Source organism: Schistocerca gregaria, chromosome 9, assembly GCF_023897955.1.
Source record: "Schistocerca gregaria isolate iqSchGreg1 chromosome 9, iqSchGreg1.2, whole genome shotgun sequence".
Lineage (NCBI taxonomy): Eukaryota > Metazoa > Arthropoda > Insecta > Orthoptera > Acrididae > Schistocerca > Schistocerca gregaria.
Window position 1 is genome coordinate 176,654,632 of NC_064928.1, and position 22,665 is coordinate 176,677,296.

Here is a 22,665-nt window from a genome sequence, read left to right on the forward strand (position 1 = left end):
ACGTGGAAGTCATTTTCAGCCAGGTGTTAGCACACTTTTGATCAATTAAAGTACTACTGTGACGGAACAAGACTCAGACACCGCGTTTAGTGTGGCAGGAGGCACTCAGCTGGCGTGCATGACCAGCGTAAGACACATTTACGAAATACGAAAACCTAATAAATTATTACACAAATAAGCAAACCATTGCAACCACATGAAATCAAAAGCACATTAACGTGCCTCTATATGAAACAGAATAATTAGGTAAGGTAACGACATAAAATAGCAAGTCAAATGATTTGATTAAAACTGTCATACGTAGTGAAACAGCTAAATTTTAAAGTGCTCGCACAGCGTACGTAAACAAAACCCAAACTTCAAGGCATCAGGAAGAGGGGCCGTCTTAAATATTGCAAACCATTGACAAAGAGGTATATCTAGTAATTTGAATAAAATTTAAGTAACAGAAGGGGGGAGGGAGGGCGCACAATCACGATGACATCTTCCACTCCATCATCGAAACGTGCTCGAGACTCGTCGGGGATTGGGGGGGGGGGGGGGGGGGGAGAAGGGGGTTGTCCACTGTAATGAAACTCTTTGGAGTTTCCTGTCCTTTTGAATATTTGGAATCACCTCACCAAGCTAGTTTATGCTTGTGGTACCTTCCTATCCTGGTGTCGATGATTTATGGCTTCTGTTGTCACAGATTTGAATTCTGCTTATCTGCTTGTACCTTCACCTGGTGTGTCTTCACCTGGCCATTTTGATGCAGTTCAACTCAAGTCTGTAACAAAAGACAAGGGAAATGATTTCGAGAGCTGATAAACGTTTCATAGAAAACTAGTATCTTCTCTCGATTAGTTTCCGAGTCCTAGTGCTTTGAAATGAATGATAGATGGACCTTATGGAGACCTAATGTTGCTGTAATCGCATGCCCTGCTGTGACGGGCTGCATCGTCAGATAGCGATAGTGGCAGATAGCAGCAGGCAGAAGCACCTACCAGCACTGAGTTCATCATTCTAGTGACAGCGATACTCACGGCAGGAGCAATGGCGGTGTGCGTCCTGTACTTGCTCCTCTCTGCGCCCGTGCTAGCTGCTGCGAAGCCGAGTACTACGGAGTGGTGTGAGTGCTGCTATGACCAAGATCAAATTTCACAGTGAAACGTACGAAACGGATAATTAGTTTACTAGAAATGTGTATACCTTTTGTTTTCATTGCCAAGCGTTACTCTAGCTGTCATTTCATTTCTCTTCTTTTCTTCTCACTACTTTCTAACGGCCTGCTACCATTTAACTTCCTCCGTGAGTTTATTCACTTATGGCCAACATATTGGTAACGGCCTTGCCGCAGTGGATACACCGGTTGCCGTGAGATCACCGAAGTTAAGCGCTGTCTGGCGTGGACGGCACTTGGATGGGTGACCATCCAGGCTGCCATGTGCTGTTGCCATTTCTCGGGGTGCCAATTGAGGAGCTACTCGACCGAATAGTAGCGGCTTCAGTCAAGAATACCATCATAATGACCAGGAGAGCGGTGTGCTGATCCCACGCCCCTCCTATCCGCATCCTCCTCTCAGGATGACACGGCGGTCGGATGGTCCCGGTAGGTCACTCGTGGCCTGAAGACGGAGTGCTTTTTTATGGCCAACGTATTAAATTATTCGGAGTAAATAGTTACTAGAGCTCAAGCGATTATTTTAAAGGAACATAAGAAATGTTTTTTTTTGTAATGGTGTTATTCTTAAACGAATCCAGTGAGACAAAAATAAAGACCAATGTGTAGTTAAAATGTAATATATATGATGACATCTATGGGGTGTTACCGTAAGAGCGTGCAGAAACTGAACTGGGCATAGAGGATATTCCGCTGAACAATCTGAGGTAGGGAACCTTGGATCGGAGTAGCCATCTTAAGGAGTTAAAAGGAATAAAACCACATTAGCGTGTATACTATTAGTATTATTAGTTGAAAAGCTCCCAGAGTGGAAGACGCTAAGTAAATATGGTTCATTTTCTGTTCTTCTGGTTCTTTTTATTTGCGCACCAGTGTTTCATTGTTTGCGAGAATGTAGCTCTTCTTTCTTCCCTTCACTTTGTTCTGGTTCTTCGGGCTTTTGTCTATGGTTTAATATCCCAGTTTTCTACTTTTATTCTAAAATTTTTCCCTACGTCTATTTCTTCTTTGGTGATTTTGGCTAATTCCAAGTCTTTTTTAACATTTTGGATCCATTCTCCTTCATTAGCGAGGCAATCTACGTATTTTACTATTCTTTTTGTTAGTCTGTGTTCGGGAAGGCTCATTATGTGGCCATAGAATTTGAGGCGTCTTTTCCTCATGTCTGACTCTATTCTTCAATTTTGGATGTTTTCTGTAGTCTATACCCATTCTCGGTCCATTTTGGTCCCAAAATTTTCCTAATTATTTTTCTTTAGATCTTCTATATCAGTTTTCCTGTTAGGCACCAAGATTTCACTGACATATAACATTCATGGTTTAATTACTGTTCTGTAATGTCTAATTTTGGCATTTAAAGATACGCATTTTTTGTTGTATAAGTTTTGCACTAATTCTAAAGCATTACGAGCTGCTTGTATTATTTCCTATTGTGCATATTTTACAGAGATAAGTTCTTCTAGATATTTAAAGTGTGATATTTGGTTTGTAATTTGAAAATTTCTCAATTTCATCTTGTAAACATTGTGTTTTTGAATGATATCTGCAGGCCAACTTCCTCCGCGCATTCTTTTAGAGGTTATATCTGTTTTATACCAATTTCACAAGAATCTGCCATTATTGTGAGATCGTCCTCAAAGGCTAAGTAGGGAATTTTTAGATTATTTTTTTAGTTCCTTATGAAATTTGCAAGGAACTAAAAAAATAACCCTATGAAATTGGGCAGGATAGAGTAACATGGAGGACTGAAGACCACAACAGATGAAATTGGTTTCCAGCAATTTTCTTTTCTCATTCTTCCATGTCTCTGTCTAGAACTACATTGAACAACAAAGGCGATAACCCATCACCTTGTGTAAATCCAGTTTTTATCTCGAATAGTTTTGCAAGTTTTCCCAGAAATTTCACTTTGGATGTTGTATTTGTTAATGCCTGCTGAATGATTTTCTGTATTTTCCGATCCAATCCGTTTTCTTCAAGAATCGTAAATATTGTGGGTCTGTGGACTGAGTCGTAGGCATTTATGAAGTCGACAAAGACATGTGCTGTAAGCTTGCCTCTCATCTTCCTCCTTCTTGTGCTTAATTTTTTAAAATTTGACCTGGGCACGATCTGTTCAGCCTGAAACCAGCTTGGAAATCTGAGATTTTGGGTCCGAGCAGTTGCTGTTCCATTTCGAGAATACAAGCTGGTAAAATCTTATACGTGACAGGGAGTAGAGAAATTCCTCTGTAATTATTCGCATCATGGTTGTCCCCTTTTTTTAAATTTATTTATTTTTATCTTTTTACTTAAATTAGGTACAGCGTACTGCAAATACCACCATTGACACAATGAACGTACTATTTGTACTGTATCTTACAAAACGTGCTGAAATTGACGGCCATCAACCTCACGCATGCATGACATCGGCAAACAAGATGCTGACACAGCCTGACAAATATTCCTGCTGTGTTTCAAATTACTATACAGGCAGCTACTATTGTGGCAACTAATTCCACCTCCGTATCCACTGGGGTCTCATACAAAAGTGACTTTAGGTATTCCCACGAGAAATAATCAAGAGGATTCAGGTCAGGTGACCTCACAGGCCATGGAATAGGACCTCCCATTTCAATCCAGAGACCAGATAATAAAGAATCATGACTTCCTAGTAAACAGACTGATCTTCCTCGTTTTCTTGCAGGTAATAAAGAATGTACATGTAAATAAACAGCACAGTAGGTGTAAGCTTATACGCATGTAAGTTGTAAATTAGCTAGGAAACAGTAATGTTAGGCAAAGCAGTAGACAGGTTTATTTTCATATCTCCTTAAGCTGGCTTCTCCGAGCCCAGGTTCCCTACCTCAAACTGTTCAGTGGAGCATTCTCTATGTCCAGCAGCATACGGAAACACGCTGTATAAAAAGAATACTACATATAGTGCAATCTGTCTTTATACACCGTTTCTGCACTCATAATTTTCCTCTAGTAACATTCTGTATCTTACCGTGTGTCCTGCCGTCTTGTCCCTTCTTTTTGTCAGTGTTTCCTACCTATTCCTTTCCATGGTAAATGTCACAATTTTTACTTAATCAATCAACTTAATTTTCCACATCGTTGTGGAAGGCCGGGAGATACGGGAAGATTTCAATTAGATCACATCATGGTCAAACAGAGATTCCGAAATCAGATACTGGATTGTAAGGCGTACCCAGGAGCAGATATAGACTCAGATCACAATATAGTAGTGATGAAAAGTAGGCTGAAGTTCAAGACATAAGTCAGGAAGAATCAATACGCTAAGAAGTGGGATATGGAAGTTCTAAGGAATGATGAGATACGTTTGAAGTTCTCTAACGCTATAGATACAGCAATAAGGAATAGCGCAGTAGGCAGCACAATTGAAGAGGAATGGACATCTCTAAAAAGGGCCATCACAGAAGTTGGGAAGGAAAACATAGGTACAAAGAAGGTAGCTACGAAGAAACCATGGGTAACAGAAGAAATACTTCAGTTGATTGATGAAAGGAGGAAGTACAAACATGTTCCGGGAAAATCAGGAATACAGAAATACAAGTCGCTGAGGAATGAAATAAATAGGAAGTGCAGGGAAGCTAAGACGAAATGGCTGCAGCAAAAATGTGAAGACATCGAAAAAGATATGATTGTCGGAAGGACAGACTCAGCATACAGGAAAGTCAAAACAACCTTTGGTGACATTAAAAGCAACGGTGGTAACATTACGAGCGCAACGGGAATTCCACTGTTAAATGCAGAGCAGAGAGCAGATAGGTGTAAAGAATACATTGAAAGCCTCTATGAGGGTGAAGATTTGTCTGATGTGATAGAAGAAGAAACAGGAGACGATTTAGAAGAGATACGGGATCCAGTATTAGAATCGGAATTTAAAAGAGCTTTGGAGGACTTACTGTCAAATAAGGCAGAAGGGATAGATAACATTCTATCAGAATTTATAAAATCATTAGGGGAAGTGGCAACAAAACGACTAGTCACGTTGGTGTGTAGAATATATGAGTCTGGGGACATACCATCTGATTTTCGGAAAAGCATCATCCACACAATTCCGAAGGCGGCAAGAGCTGACAAGTGCGAGAATTATCGCACAATCAGCTTAACAGATCATGCATCGAAGCTACTTACAAGAATAATATACAGAAGAATGGAAAATAAAATTGAGAATGCGCTAGGTGACGATCAGTTTGGCTTTAGGACAAGTAAAGGCACGAGAGAGCAATTCTGACGTTACGACTAATAATGGAAGCAAGGCTAAAGAAAAATCTAGACACGTTCATAGGATTTGTCGACCTGGAAAAAGCGTTCGACAATATAAAATGGTGCAAACTGCTCGAGATTCTGAAAAAGTAGGGGTAAGCTATAGAGTGGACGATCAAGAACGAAGTGCTCTTATTAAGAAGGGTGTAAGACAAGGCTGTAGCTTTTCGCCCATACTCTTCAATCTGTACATCTAGGAAGCAATGTTGGAAAAAAAAGGAAGGTTCGGGAGTGGAATTAAAATACAAGGTGAAAGGATATCAATGATGACATTGCTATCCTGAGTGAAAGTGAGGAATTAAATGATCTGCTGGACGGAATGAACAGTCTAATGAGTACACAGTATGGTTTGAGAGTAAATCGGAGAAAGACGAAGGTAATGAGAAGTAGTAGAAATGAGAACAGCGAGAAACATAACATCAGGATGGATGGTAACGAACTCAATGAAGTTAAGGAATTCTGCTACCTAGGCAGTAAAATAACCAATAACGGACGGAGCAAGGAGGACATCAAAAGCAGACTCGCTATGGCAAAAAAGGCATTTCTGGCCAAGAGAAGTCTACTAATATCAAATACCGGCCTTAATTTGAGGAAGAAATTTCTGAGGATGTACGTCTGGAGTACAGCATTGTATGGTAGTGAAACATGGACTGTGGGAAAACCGGAACGGAAGAGAATCGAAGCATTTGAGAAGTGGTGCTATAGACAAATGTTGAAAAGTAGGTGGACTGATAAGGCAAGGAATGAGGAGGTTCTACGCAGAATCGGAGAGGAAAGGTATATGTGGAAAACACTGATAACGAGAAGGGACAGGATGATAGGACATCTGGTAATACATGAGGGAATGACTTCCATGGTACTGGAGGGAGCTGTAGTGGGCAAAAACTGTAGAGGAAGACAGAGATTGGAATACGTCAACCAAATAATTGAGGACGTAGGTTGCAAGTGCTACTCTGAGATGAAGAGGTTAGCACAGGAAAGGAATTCGTCGCGGGCCGCATCAAACCAGTCAGTAGACTGATGACAAAAAAAAAAGTGTAATATCACCCGCCTCTGTAACCAAGGTCACTGACGCATGCTTGTGCCGTGGTACTCACCTCGGACGTACGCTAGTTCGAAACCTGATGGTGAAAAATATTCACTGCCACTGTTTGCCCTGCAAGGGGAGAAGAGGTGGTGGTGTAAAGTTCCTGACCACCACCCTCTGTGACAGGGCCTCGGATTTAATACCAAACCTCTCTGCGATTCAGCCTCTCCATTCCCGCCATCCACAGCGATATTAATCCAAAACTATACTCCACAGTCATCCACAGGGCACAGATACTTGGCTGATACTTCATAAAAGATCGGGGGAAGACAACGGCAAACCACATTCACTGCTGCCTTTTCTAGAAAGATTCCTGCATCTGGTCCCCAAAATTTCAAAATGGTTCAAATGGCTCTTGAGCACTATGGGACTTAAAATCTATGGTCGTCAGTCCCCTAGAACTTAGAACTACTTTAACTTAACTAACCTAAGGACATCACACAACACCCAGTCATCACGAGGCAGAGAAAATCCCTGACCCCGCCGGGAATCGAACTCGGGAACCCCCAACATTTATTCCCCGATTATGGGACTTGTTTCACTTCTGATATCACCACGTTTCAGTTCTTTGTTTTTACACGCTGTCCATTACGTAAACAGCTGTGCTTGAGTCCTACGTATCCAGAAATTTCAATTTATGGTCCATTTTTAATACTATTAGAACGCTTCCGTCGAGCAGTGCTCTCTTTGCTTTGTTAATCCCCTCATTTTCATCCTTCATCCTTTAGTTTGCTTCCAGGGTAGGGGAAGCCTTTTAACTAATCAACTGTGTGGTCGCTAAATTTCATGTTAGGTTTGTTGCCTGCCTTATTTCCGCTGTGTCTCAGATATCTTCACCTTTATTTGGTTAACTTGAATCCATACTCTGTGGGTGTAAGACCTTAATTCTACAGAATCCGCCAGAAAAATGTATACACTCTTTGTCAGGCTCTATCGAGACATCGATATTGTCGTCCGATTTAAGTTACGACTGTGTGGTAGTATGGCCTTTGGCTCAACAGTTGTTAATGGTTTCATCTCCGTATTGAGAAAACAAGATGGCTGCAGCACGCTTGACATTCGAGCAACGAAAATGAATTGGGAAGTGGTTTTCCAAGTTTGATAATACCACTGAAGTGCAACGTCAGTGGAGGCGGGATTTTGAAGCAGAACCGAACCGGACTCTTACGATAATAGTTGGTGGTGACTTTAATTTACCCTCGATATGTTGGCGAAAATACATGTTTAATACCAGAGGTACGCATAAAATATCATCCGAAAGTGTGCTAAACGCATTCTCTGAAAATTATTTCGAGCAGTTAGTTCATGAGCCCAATAGAATAGTAAACAGTTCTGAAAACACACTTGACCTCTTAGCAACAAATAATCCTGAGTTAATAACGAACATCAAAACCGATATAGGGATTAGTGAACACAGGGTTGTCGTAGCGAGACTGAATATTGTAATCCCCAAATTCTCGAAAAATAATCGAAAAATATACCTGTTCAAAAAAGCAGATAAAAATTCACTTGACGCATTCCAAAGAGACAATCTCCACTCATTCCAAATTAATAACATAAGTGTAGACCAGATGTGGCTTAAATTCAAAGAAACAGTGTCGGCAGCAATTGAGAGATTTATACCAAATAAACTAACAAACGACGGAGCTTATCCTCCTTGGTACACAAAACGGGTTAGAACACTGTTGCAGAAACAACGAAACAAACATGCCAAAATTAAACAGACGCAGAATCCCCAAGATTGGTGATCCTTTACGGGAGCTCGAAATTTAGCGCGGAGTTCAATGCGAGATGCCTATAACAGTTTCCACAAGGAAACTTTTTCTCGAAACCTGGCAGAAAATCAAAAGAGATTCCTGGTCGTATTTGAAGTTTGTTTGTGGCAAGAAACAATCAATGGCTTCTCTGCGCGATAGCAATGGAAATACTATCGAAGACAGTGCTGCCAAATCAGAGTTAGTAAACACAGTCTTCCTCAATGCCATCACAGAAGAAGACAGAATTCGAACCGAGAACAGCTGCCAACGTCAATAACGTAGAAGTAAATATCCTCGGAGTAGTGAAGCAACTCAAATCACTTCATAAAAGCTAGTCTTCTGGTCCAGACTGTATCCCAATTAGGTTTTTTTACCGAGTATGCTGATGCATTAGCTCCATACTTAACAATCATATACACTCCTGGAAATGGAAAAAAGAACACATTGACACCGGTGTGTCAGACCCACCATACTTGCTCCGGACACTGCGAGAGGGACTTTGAGCGAGGGCGTATAGTGGGCATGTGGGAGGCCGGGTGGACGTACCGCCGAATTGCTCAACACGTGGGGCGTGAGGTCTCCACAGTACATCGATGTTGTCGCCAGTGGTCGGCGGAAGGTGCACGTGCCCGTCGACCTGGAACCGGACCGCAGCGACGCACGGATGCACGCCAAGACCGTAGGATCCTACGCAGTGCCGTAGGGGACCGCACCGCCACTTCCCAGCAAATTAGGGACACTGTTGCTCCTGGAGTATTGGCGAGGACCATTCGCAACCGTCTCCATGAAGCTGGGCTACGGACCCGCACACCTTTAGGCCGTCTTCCGCTCACGCCCCAACATCGTGCAGCCCGCCTCCAGTGGTGTCGCGACAGGCGTGAATGGAGGGACGAATGGAGACGTGTCGTCTTCAGCGATGAGAGTCGCTTCTGCCTTGGTGCCAATGATGGTCGTATGCGTGTTTGGCGCCGTGCAGGTGAGCGCCACAATCAGGACTGCATACAACCGAGGCACACAGGGCCAACACCCGGCATCATTGTGTGGGGAGCGATCTCCTACACTGGCCGTACACCTCTGGTGATCGTCGAGGGGACACTGAATAGTGCACGGTACATCGAAACCGTCATCGAACCCATCGTTCTACCATTCCTAGACCGGCAAGGGAACTTGCTGTTCCAACAGGACAATGCACGTCCACATGTATCCCGTGCCACCCAACGTGCTCTAGAAGGTGTAAGTCAACTACCCTGGCCAGCAAGATCCCCGGATCTGTCCCCCATTGGGCATGTTTGGGACTGGATGAAGTGTCGTCTCACGCGGTCTGCACGTCCAGCACGAACGCTGGTCCAACTGAGGCGCCAGGTGGAAATGACATGGCAAGCCGTTCCACAGGACTACATCCAGCATCTCTACGATCGTCTCCATGGGAGAATAGCAGCCTGCATTGCTGCGAAAGGTGGATATACACTGTACTAGTGCCGACATTGTGCATGCTCTGTTGCCTGTGTCTATGTGCCTGTGGTTCTGTCAGTGTGATCATGTGATGTATCTGACCCCAGGAATGTGTCAATAAAGTTTCCCCTTCGTGGGACAATGAATTGATGGTGTTCTTATTTCAATTTCCAGGAGTGTATTTTGTAGACATCGACGTACATAGGGAGGAACGATGACCACGATAAAATAAGGGAAATCAGAGCTCGTAAGGAAAGATATAGGTGTTCATTCTTTCCGCGCACTGTACGAAATTGGAATAATAGAGTATTGTGAATGTGGTTCGATGAACCCTCTGCCAGGCACTTCAATGTGATTCGCAGAGTATCCATGTAGATTTAGATGAACCGCTAACATGCCTAACAATTAAACGCATTATTGACAAGTTTGAATTGTATGGAACGATTTATGATATTCACTAATGAATATCAGGACGACAGCGTACAGCTACAAGTCGTGGTTCCTCGGCTCTCGTGTTGGAAGCGTTTGTTAATTCTCCACAGAACTCTGCTACGCAATGTGCAGATGAAGTGGTGCGTTAGGATTGCAAGCTGCAAAGTGGGAAGTTTACATTCCACGATTACTGCACGGAATTAATGATGACGATACTGATTGCCGAATGAAGTTTTGTGAATGGTATCAGCGGTTCTATGTACTTAAGTCTGGAACCGTGCGACTGATACGGTCGCAGGTTCGAATCCTGCCTCGGGCATGGATGTGTGTGATGTCCTTAGGTTAGTTAGGTTTAAGTAGTTCTACGTCCTAGGGGACTGATGGCCTCAGAAGTTAAGTCCCATAGTGCTCGGAGCCATTTGAACCATTTATTAAGTCCTATAGTGCTCAAAGCCGTCTGAACCAATTTTAGTTTATTCTGAGACCGGTTTCGAAGCTTAAAGCTTCAGCTTATGCTTCTGGGAACACTACACTAGGCGCTTGCGTGTTGTGCACAGTATTATGAAGTCCATTTCTGTCTGGAACCCTTGCCACAGTTAGCGTTTGTGTTGGAGTGCTATGCGTTTGTTTGACGTTGGTGTGATCCTTCATGGCTGACTGGCTGGAGAGCCACACAATTTTGTCCTTATAATTATGTGAGAGCCCTGCTCGACGGAAGAGTTCTAATAGTATTAAAAATGGACCATAAATTGAAATTTCTGGATACGTAGGTTAAATAAATAAAGGTGAAGATATCTGAGACACAACGGAAATAAGACAGGCAACAAACCTAACATAAAATGTAGTTAAAAGGCTTCCCCTACCCTGGAAGCAAACTAAAGGATGAAGGATGAAAATGAGGGGATTAACAAAGTAAAGAGAGCACTGCTCGACGGAAGAGTTCTAATAGTATTAAAAATGGACCATAAATTGAAATTTCTGTATACGTAGGACTCAAGCACACTACAATCACACTACAATCTGCCTGCCCGGCTAGTCGCGCCGTCTAACACGCTGCTACACGAGCGAGATTAGTGTTCGATTAGTGTCGAGGTCCGCCTCGGCGAATGTTAGCTGGTCCCGCTTATTCGGCCTCAGATACGCTATGTCTGCGACTGCTGCGCAGGCACTGTCTCCACGTACGTGTACGCAATACTTACTGTACTACGGTAACATTTGGGGTTACACTTGTCTGGTATGAGTCGTTCCCGCAGGGTAAGGGTCCACTGGGAGCCGAACAGCACAATAACCCTGGATTAGGTGTGGGGCGGCGGTGGGGTGGGTAGACTGCTGTGGCCTGTTGTGGGATTGTGAACCACTAAGGGCTACGGCGGGACAAAGCCTCTCCGTCATTCCTAGGTCCCCAATTTAACACACAAATACACACCACTATCTACAAAAGTAGCTTTCACTTTAGTATGTCAGTCCCACAGTACTTGTATGTTGCTAGCCCCTGCTCTTGTTCACATTTGACAGCAAATGAAGATGAAGATTTAGGTTTGGAAACAGGTCGTGGAATAAATTAAGAAAATTACTGGCAATTGAAGAAAATTTTTCTTCTATAAATGTGTTCCTACACGAAATTATATGTGGCTAGAAAAATAACAAATCTGGAGGTGATGATTGCATCTTGGCTGAAATGTGGAAATACGCACATCAAGATACAATAAAACATCTCCATGGTATCATGGTGCAGATTTGGGAAACTGAAACGCTACCTCCAGTTTGGACTATAGCAATTCTTCATCCGCTTCACAAAAAAGGCGATAAGAGTGATCTGAATAATTACCGAGGAATATCTTTGCTAGCAACGACGTACAAGATCTTTTCCAGACTGTCGTTAAACAGAGTTGAATCAGTCTTAGATCAACAATTGGGCGAATATCGAGCTGGTTTCAGGGCACCAAGATCCTGTGCAGAGCAGATCCATAACCTGAAATCTGTTACATCATACGCTAAATCAAGATCAAAAACGTTTGTTGTGACCTTTGCCCACTTTCAAAAAGCGTATGACACAATTGATAGAGAAACAATAAAGAACACCCTTGCCGAAGTTGGTCTAGATAGGTAAACAATCAATCTGACAAGCGCCACTTCAAATAATACAGTGGAACGGTCAAGTTCAGAGGATAACTATCAGAACCATTTGAAATCTGTACAGGTGTGAGACAAGGTGACCTGCTCTCTCCATTGCTTTCAACTATGTCCTGGAAAAAACAGGGAGTGGAAAACAAACGTACCGCCAGGTTATGGGATTCAAATTGGACACAAAAGAAATGGCCTCAGTGGAAACTGTTTGGCTTTTGCTGATGATCTGGCAGTCATTGGAAATAATATTGACGTAGCTAACGTTCAAGCGTCCAGCCTACAATCAATTGCTGCTAAGACTGGCCTAAAATTAGCATTTAACAAAACTGGATTCATCACAAACATCTAACACGCTTCTCCTCATATTGAAATACAAGAGAAAATCAAGCAGTCGAAGAAATTTAAATATCTTGGAGAAATAATTACACGTGACAGTTAAAAAATGCAGCTGTAGAGAGTAGGTGTTCTAAACTCGAAGGTGCTTTTCATCTGTGCAAAGACTTATAGCAAAGCAAAAGACTGTCTTTAAACCTAAAACTTTCTCATTATAACACCGTAATTATAGCGTCAGCTTTGTATGTATCAGATCGTTTAAACAGGACGAAGAAAGGACCAATACGAAAACTTGAAATAAAAGCCGGTAAATTTTGAGGAAAATCCTTGACCCTATCAAAGAAAACGGAGAATTCCGCCGAAGGCACAACTGTGAATTATACGAACATACAGAAGACATTCTTACCAGCATGAGGTAGCGGAGAGTGCTGTTTTTTGGTCATCTGGAAAGAATGAACCCTCCAAGACTTGCTTATTCCATACATTCATCAATTTCTAAAACAAAATCGTATTCAAAATGGGCAAACCAAGTTAAAAAGGTTTTATAAGAAGCTTAAATTTCATTTTGATGACATTCAGGATAGAGAAGTTTTCAGAGAAAAAGTCAAAATTACTTAAAACATTATTTCGCTTACTGCGCCAGTTCTACGTCCTGCCTGCAAAATGGTCAAAACAGAGAAAAGAAGCACAGTGAGACAAAATGAAAATCTACTAGCAAAAGAGGAAAACACAATCAGGGAAGAGATAAAAATCTTCGTGGTCCATAGCAGACCGAAATGATAGCAAAAAAATGTTCCCCAGTTGTGGAGGTTCACCTGATCAAATATACTGTCTTGACAACAGTAGGACGATTAGTGAAATATATGGGGATGAAGTAGAAGAGACGCAGCGTTGAGAAACTGAATGGAGAGAATTACGCTCCCTGGTCGTATCAAATTACAATGATTCTGTTAGATTGTGATTCTTGGACTATATTTCAGTCTGGTGAAGATGGATCAGTCGTGAGGGCAAGCAAAAACTCTGCTTTCCATATGCAATTAGCAGCAAATGCAAATGCGGAATTTGAAAAGTCCAAAAACAGTATGGGAAGTATAATATCTTGCGCACTCGTCTAATATAAGGTGCCTAGGAAGCTGTCTTCTCAGATGGCTAGTCAACAATTCAAGCAGATCATATTAATGGAATCTATTACAGTAAGTGAAATTGACAATAGTTAACTTTGTGTATTCACAAGAATGTGACGCAATCAAATGGCGATATGCTAATAATCAATATCCTTCGATATATACAATTTCAGTACGAGCAAAACAATTAAGTTCGTAAGTCACTGCTGTGGCGGTAGTATGCGAGCAACTTCTTTTTTTTCCTTTATTGAGTTTCGATTCCCCCTGAAGGGGGCGGGCTGCCAGCAGCGTATTACGCCGCTCTTCATCCTACAGAATTTGGTTTAAAAAGATGAAGATAATAAAAAATAAGCGATAAAATCGGTGACTTAAAGGTAAAATGGCAGAAAATTCTGGAACTTAAAACATAAAACACAGGGTTAATGATGCTAATAAAATACACAGGCAGCAGAAAAATAATAGACAGACCATTAAAAAACACGGCGACAGTCTGGTTTCTGTTCGCAAGAGATATAAAATGCACGCCCAGCGACAGCATGATTTCTGTTCGCAACACTGTGGAAAGACGCACATCTCTGAACACTCACTTACACACTGCACTAAAAAGTTGGCACAAATATGACATACCACAGACGAGAGCAGGTGGGGGGAAACTGGACAGATGACGGGAAAAAAGGGGGGAAGGAGAGGAAAAGTGAAGGGGGGAAGGGGAAAAGGAGCCAATGGAAGATGAGGATCCATAAGAGGGGTGGGGGTGCGGAGCAGACGTGCCAGGGAGTAGGGAAGGCAGAGGAGGGGAATACAAAAGGACGGGGGAGGGGGGGGGGAGAAAGAAGATAGGGTATGCGAGCGATCGAGCTATGAGGCGCAGCGCTTTTATTCTCTTTGTGTAGAGGCCGCTCCTGCTGTGGTGACGTCATAGTCAGTGTGCTATTGGCTGACGTCATCTCACAGCCTTCTCTGCTCTTCCGTCCTTCATCATCGGGCTGACGATTGTCGTCACGCCGGGACAGGAAGAATATGAAACATTTAACGACACAAGGGATACGACAGTTTGCACAGTGTTACTGAGACGGGTATTACATTAGCTTAAAATGAAGCACTTTGAATCTACGTAAAATTATGTAGGACTAATATACCAAACTCCAACGCATGTAACGAACTTTAGTGACAAAATCGAAGATGGAGATGTAGCAGTGAGTATTCTTCATTGGGTTGCAGATGTATGGCGTTCAGTAGTGAGAGCTTTTGTGGAATTTTCCAGATAATAACTTTAACTGTTCTACGATTAACAGTCGTTTGCTTGCTGAAGATGCCAGACGTCATGAATATAATAAAGATAGACATTCTGGAGTGTCATTCAAAACTAATCTTGTTGTTGTTGTGGTCCTCAGTCCTGATACTGGTTTGATGCAGCTCTCCACGCTACTCTATCCTGTGCAAGTTATTCATCTCACAGTACCTACTGCAACCTACATCCTTCTGAATCTGCTTAGTGTATTCATCTCTTGGTCTCCCTCTACGATTATTACCCTCCACGCTGCCCTCCAACGCTAAATTTGTGATTCCTTTATGCTTCAGAATATGTCCTACCAACCGGTCCCTTCTTCTTGGCAAGTTGTGCCACAAACTTCTCTTCTCCCCAATTCTATTCAATACTTCATCATTAGTTATGTGATCTACCCATCTAATCTTCAGCATTTTTCTGTAGCACCACATTTCGAAAACTTATGTTCTTTTCTTTTCCAAACTAGTTATCGTCCGTGTTTCACTTCCATGCATGGCAACACTCCATGCAAATACTTTCTGAAACGACTTCCTGACACTTAAATCTATACTCGATGTTAACAAATTTCTCTTCTTCAGAAACGCTTTTCCTTGCCATTGCCATTCTACATTTTATATCCTCTCTACTTCGACCATCATCAGTTATTTTGCGCCCCAAATAGCAAAACTCCTTTACTACTTTAAGTGTCTCATTTCCTAATCTAATTCCCTCAGCATCACCTGACTTAATTCGACTACATTACATTATCCTCGTTTTGCTTTTGTTGATGTTCATCTTATATTCTCCTTTTAAGACACTGTCCATACCGTTCAACTGCTCTTCCAAGTCCTTTGCTGTCTCTGACAGAATTACAATGTCATCAGCGAACCTTAAAGTTTTTATTTCTTCTCCATGGATTTTAATACCTACTCCGAATTTTTCTTTTGTTTCCTTTACTGCTTACTCAGTATACAGATTGAATAACATTGGGGAGAGACTACAACCCTGTCTTACTCCCTTCCCAACCACTGCTTCCCTTTCATGTCCCTCGACTCTTATAACTGCCATCTGGTTTCTGTACAAATTGTAAATAGCTTTTCGTTCCCTGTATTTTACTCCTGCCACCTCCAGAATTTCAAAGAGACTATTCCAGTCAAAGCTAATACCAGTATTAAAAGGTGCCTAGGAACGTCACTTACGGAACAATGTGTCAAAGGACAAGAACAAGCGAAGAAAGAAGCGTCGTGCAAATGTACTTTTGTTTTCTACAATTCCACAACGAAATTCTGTCTCGAAATCTGCCAGGAAACCCAAAGAGATTCTGGTCATACATAAAGCACACCAGTGGCAAGACTCAGTTAATACCTTCACTGTGCTATAACAAGGGTGAAGTCATTGATGACAGTGACACTAAAGCAGAGTTACGAAACACAGGTATCCGAAACTCCTTCGCCAAAGAAGACGAAGTAAATATTCCTGAATTTCAAACAAGAAGTACTTCCAAGATGAGAAACATAGAAGTAGATGTCCTCGGTGTAGCAAAGCAGCTTAAATAACTTAATAAAGCGAAGGCCTCCGGTCCAGATTGTATACCGGTCAGCTTCCTCTGAGAGTATGCCGATACAATAACTTCATGTTTAACGTACTCAACAGCTCGCTCACAGAAAGATACGTGCCTAAAGACTGGAAAATTGCTCAATTCACACCAATACCCATATCCATAACGACGATTTGCTGTAGCGTTTTGGAACATACACTGTATTCGAACATTACGAAGTACCACGAAGAAAATGATTAACTGACACATAGCACGGATTCAGAAACTATCGTTCTTGCGAAACACAACTAGCTCTTTGTAATCATGAAGTAGTGAGTGCTATCCACAGGGGATGTTGCTGTCATTTACCGTCTTGTAAAATGATTTAGATAAGACATCTTTATGGTGGGAAAAATGGCAATTACCCGTGGATAAAGAAAAGTGTGAAGTTATTCACATGAATACTAAAAGAAATCCGCTAAATTTTGATTACGCGATAAGTCACACAAAACTGAAGGCTGTAAATAGAAATAAATACTTAGGGATTACCATTACAAAAAACCTAAATTGGAACGATCACATAGATAATGTTGCAGGTAGAGCAAAACAAAGACTGCGATTCATTGGCAGAACACTTAGAAGGTGCAACAGGTCTACCAAAGAGACTGCTTACACCACGCTTGTGCGCCCTATTCCGGAGTACTGCTGTGCAGTGTGGGATCCGCATCAGGTGGGACTGACGGATGAAAAAGTACAAAGAAGGGCAGCTCGTTTTGTATTATCGCGAAATAGGGGAGATAGTGCCACGGACATGACACGTGAATTGGAGTGGCAATCATTACAACAAAGGCTTTTTCGTTGCGGCGGGATCTGCTCATGAAATTTCAATCACCAGTTGCCTTCTCCGATTGCGAAAACATTCTGTTGGCACCCACCTACATAGGGAGAAATTATCATCAGGACAAAATAAGATATATCAGGGCTCACACGGAAAAATTTAAGTGCTCATTTTTCCCGCGCGCTGTTCGAGACTGTAACGCTAGAGAATCAGCTTGAAGGTGGTTCATTGAACCCTCCGCAAGCAGAGTAATCACGTAGATGTAGATGTCCCAAAGTCCGTCACTTATTCAGACGAAAAGAAAGCGTGTGCTGTTTCTATGAGTTCGTCCTGTGGCACAGTTATTGAGCAGTGGTGTCAGAAAAGTGGAATCCGTGGAGAAAGATACACTAAGATCGAAGATAACTAACAAAGAATGTATGACTAAAGAATTTGTAGTTAAAAATATAGTATTTGTATTTCAGGTCGGCCATGCAATCTTTTGTGCGAGACAGTTCACTGATAATGATAGGCAGATTATTTTCGATTGCGAAGATTGGAAGCTCTACAATTAACTTGGGAGAGAGCTCGTTTAAAATCAACAGAAAACTATTTTATATTACGTAAATAGGAACGCAAGTGCAGACGTCAAACCAATGAACGTATTGAGAAATAATGAATTTAACACAAAATCACTAGACTTATGACATCGAATGATGTACGTCAGGAAGAGTACAACAGATATCGTGATGAAAGAGGAAGCAGTCCTGGGACTACACCGTAAAAAAGGTCAAACAAAACCGGAGACAGTGAACACCGATGTGGTGTGATAATCAAGTAGCAATTATGCACTCCAAGAATCATATAGGTAAGTCAAGAATTCGAAACACCAATTCATCAGGGAGAAAGTAATGGATTGAACCATTTACTGTCAGTAAATCTGGGCGCATAAAAATCGAACAGACTTGTTGACCAATTGTTCTAAATCGGAATTTTCACGAAGGTCACTGGGACAAAATTTTACGTTCGAAATAATATACGTGGTTTAGTTTCCGATATCATTTAGAAGGGAGCGGGAAAGAGCTCCTTTACTGATTCCATTTTTGTTATGTGACTGGATTGCTAAAAATTACGAAAAAAAATTTGATACGTTAAGAAAAAGACATTTTTCTCTTCTTCAGTGGTGTACGCAATATCGTCTTTAAATGTTAATGTGTATAGTACGACCGGTTCATACTATTTCAGCTAGATGCAGTGCATGCAAATAAAAATCGGAGTCCGTCAAAGACTGAAAATACTGTTCACATGCAAGTCACGTTTATTATATACACCTCAAAAAAACTTTTACATTACCTTCGTTCCGAGAGTTCCGGAAGCTGTACAGAAAATTGGGATAGAGATCAACATAAAAATCCATTACACCCTTTTTATTGCTCATGAAAAGTACACATTCCACGTTGTACCACCATACAGCGAGACCTTCAGAGTTAATGGTCCACATTGATGTACTTACCGGTACTTCTAATAATTAGCAGCACGTCCTCTTGCATTCATACATTCCTGTATTCGTCGTGGCATATTATCCACAAGTTCATCAAGGCACTGTTGGTCCAGATCTTCCCATACCGCAACGGTGATTCGCCTTAGATCCCTCAAAGTGGTCGGTCGGTCACGTCGTTCATAAACTGCTATTTTCAAACTATCCCAGGCATGTCCTATGGGGTTCATGTCTGGAGAACAAGCTGGCCACTCTAGTCGAGCGATGTCGTTATCCTGAAGGAAGTCTTTCACAAGATGTGCACTATGGGGACGCGAATTGTCGTCCTTGAAGACGAATATGCTGCCGATATGGTTGCACTATCGGTCGGAGGATGGAATTCACGTATCGTACAGCCGTTACAGCGCCTTCCATGACCACCAGCGGCGTACATTGACCCCACATAATGCCACACCAAAACAGCAGGGAATCTCCGCCTTGCTGCACTCGCTGGATCGTGTGTCTAAGGCGTTCAGCCTGACCAGGTTGCCTCCAAACACGTCTCGAACGATTGTCTGGTTGAGGGCATGTGCGGCACGCATCGGTGAAGAGAACGTTATGCCAATCCGGAGTGGTCCATTCGACATATTGTTGGGCCCATCTGTATCGCACTGCATGGTGTCATGGTTGCCAAGATGGATCTCGCCATGGACGTCGGGAGTGAAGTTGTGCATCGTGGAGCCTATTGCGCACAGTTTGAGTGGTAACACGACGTCCTGTGGCTGCACAAAAAGCGTTACTCAACATGGTAGCGTTGCTGCGAGCATTCCTCCGAGCTATAATTCGTAGGTAGTGGTCATCCACTGCAGTAGCAGCCCTTGGACGGCCTGAGCGAGGCATGTCATCGACAGTTCCTGTCTCTCTGTATCTCCTGCATGTTCACTTCGAGACTCCTGGACACTTCTCTTGTAGAGAGCGCTTCCTGGCACAAAGTAACAATGCGGAAGCGATCGAACCTCGGTATTGACCGTCTATGCATGGTTCGACTGCAGACAACACGAACCGTGTACCCCTTCATGGTGAAATGACTGGAACTGATCGGTTCTCGGACCCCCTCCGTCTAATAGGCGCTGCTCATGCAATGTTGTTTTGTCAAAGGGACTGTGCCTGTGATACAATATCCACAGCCAACGCCTATCTTCAGGAGTTCTGGCAAGCGAGGTGATGCAAAACTCTTTTTGATGTGTGTATACTGATTTAACATGGTTTACTTCAGGTCAGAGGGACTAAAAACAAGAAACAAAAATAACTATAAATTTCTGAAATGAAAATTTAACAGCATGTTGTTGTTACATATGTCAAATGCTAGCTTCTGATTAGAGAAGTGCAAATGTGCAAACATATTTTGTTAGGGTAATACATCTAATCTAGTATTATTTAAAATATCAAATTTATGGTGAAACTTGACATCTGATTGGCTGTTTTCTGGTGTGCTTCTCATGAGGTGCTTCAGTTGTTTCAGAATTTCTCTCTAAAGAAAAATATATAAATATTTGCAAAAAATGAAACAACAGGATCGAGAAATGTGATCAGAATGAAATTTATTCCACCGATTAGTGAGATGACACTACACATATGATTAGCATGACAGACGTGTACGTATACTGTCACTGTGGGAATACAGCACAAAGTAGTGCCACAGTTTGCTACAATCAGAGCCCCCAGAGCTCGTGGCGTGGAATAAAAGAGGGCGTGAATACACAGCTGGGGATTACTCTGTCACGCAGCTTTCACGTGCACCCACAAAGAATCAACTGTGACTGCAGGAGGAGCTCAACGAGCAAGTTGGCGGCCGACCAGGCCCCAGAAATGTTCAGAGACCGGCATGGCAGGCTAACAGGCACGCTAGGGGAGCGGTGGTAACCAAAAATGTTCAACGAAGACATGCACATTCCTCGCCAAATGCGGTCGGGCGTTGTCGTGCTGTAATGTGACATTTGAAACAGCCTGCAGGAGGTGCAGTGGCGTGGGCTGTAAGGCCTAACTGATGTAGTGGTAGCTTGCCCTCGAGACATAGGGTCGTGGTTTCCCAGTCGCGTTCTCTCTTCCCGAGCGTGGGGTTCCCGGTTCGATTCACAGTGGGGTAAGGGATTTTCACGTGCCTCAAGATGACTGGGTGTTTATATTGTCCTCATCGTTTCATCATCATTCCTGAAAAGTGGGGAGACTGGACTGAGCAAAGGTTGGGAATGTATATGGGCGCTGATAAACACGCATTTCAGCGTCCCACAAACCAAACATCATCATCATCATGATCGAAACGTAGGAGGCGTTATAGGCAATGGCGCCACACTTTCTCCTCTGTGCTGCTCGATCATACAGTCTGTCGTCATGTGTTCACCACAGTGGCGTGGGAGGCATATGTGGCTATCACTGTAGGACAATTTGAAGCAGAACTCGTACGAAAATGCTACATTTGGCTACCCAGCACGCCAGAGTCGGCTTTCTCGTGTCCATTGCCACCTGCAGCGATCATGGGTTCTGGTGAATGGAAACCGCCACAATGGCATGTGTGCCATCAGTCCAGCATACAGAAGACGGAGCTGCAGTTCTCCATCGTTGCACCAAAACTGTGGACGAAGCTGTGCTTTCCAATACGACTAAATGGACAAGATGGCGGTCGTTTCCCGCTGTGATCACACTGTATCGTCCAGTACCCTCTGGGTGATGTGTACGGCCCTCTTGCTGCCATTGGTACCACACCCGCCTCATTGTTCAAGAAGGGTGCCCCGTACGAGCTGAAATGTCGAGGAACGATAGACACACCACTTTGAGACCAGTCATTCTGCCCCATTCGGACACACTGACATGTGGATGTTACTCCCTGTTTTGTCGCCGAGGTGTAGTGGCACTTCGTTACACGTTTCCACTTCGTCTGACGACTCTGCACCGACTGAGCGTTGCGTTGCGATACAGTTCCCCGCAGTCGTTTAATGAACAAAGTAAGAGCATAAGGACTATCAGACCAATTGTGTGATTGAAGAGTTCCTAGATAACAGAACGCAGCATGTCATTCTCAATGGAGAGAAGTCTTCCGAAGTAAGTGTGATTTCAGGTGTGTCGTAGGACCGTTGCTGTTCATAATATACATAAATGACCTTGTGGATGACATCGGAAGTTCATTGAGGCTTCTTGCAGATGATGCTGTGGTGTATCGAGAGGTTGTAACAATGGAAAATTGTACTGAAATGCAGGAGGATCTGCAGCGAATTGCGCATGGTGCAGGGAATGGCAATTGAATCTCAATGTGCTTCGAATGCATAGAAAGATAGATCCCTTATCATTTAGTTACGAAATAGCAGGACAGCAACTGGAAGCAGTTAATTCCATAAACTATCTGGGAGGACGCATTAGGAGTGATTTAAAATGGAATGATCATATAAAGTTGATCGTCGGTTAAGCAGATTCCAGACTGAGATTCACTGGAAGAATCCTAAGGAAATGCAATCCGAAAACAAAGGAAGTAGGTCACAGTACGCTTGTTCGCCAACTGCTTGAATACTGCTCAGCAGTGTGGGATCCGTACCAGATAGGGTTGATAGAAGAGATAGAGAAGGTCCAACGGAGAGCAGCGAGCTTCGTTACAGGATCATTTAGTAATCGCGAAAGCGTTACGGAGATGATAGATAAATTCCAGTGGAACACTCTGCAGGAGAGACGCTCAGTAGCTCGGTACGGGCTTTTGTTGAAGTTTCGAGAACATACGTTCACCGAGGAGTCGAGCAGTATATTGCTCCCTCCGACGTATATCTCGCGAAGAG

At 42.8% G+C, this 22,665-nt stretch overlaps 1 protein-coding gene across 1 annotated transcript in view; it reads left to right on the top strand.

The window, feature by feature from the left end:
- The first annotated feature begins 1,017 nt into the window (after positions 1-1,017).
- Positions 1,018-22,665, top strand: part of LOC126291584 (brachyurin-like) — a 94,068-nt gene continuing 72,420 nt past the window's right edge. Inside the window, exon 1 of the mRNA XM_049985118.1 lies at positions 1,018-1,108. Within this exon, the coding sequence (XP_049841075.1) occupies positions 1,033-1,108 (76 nt within the window). The 5' untranslated portion in view covers positions 1,018-1,032. The remainder of the gene's footprint in view (positions 1,109-22,665) is intronic.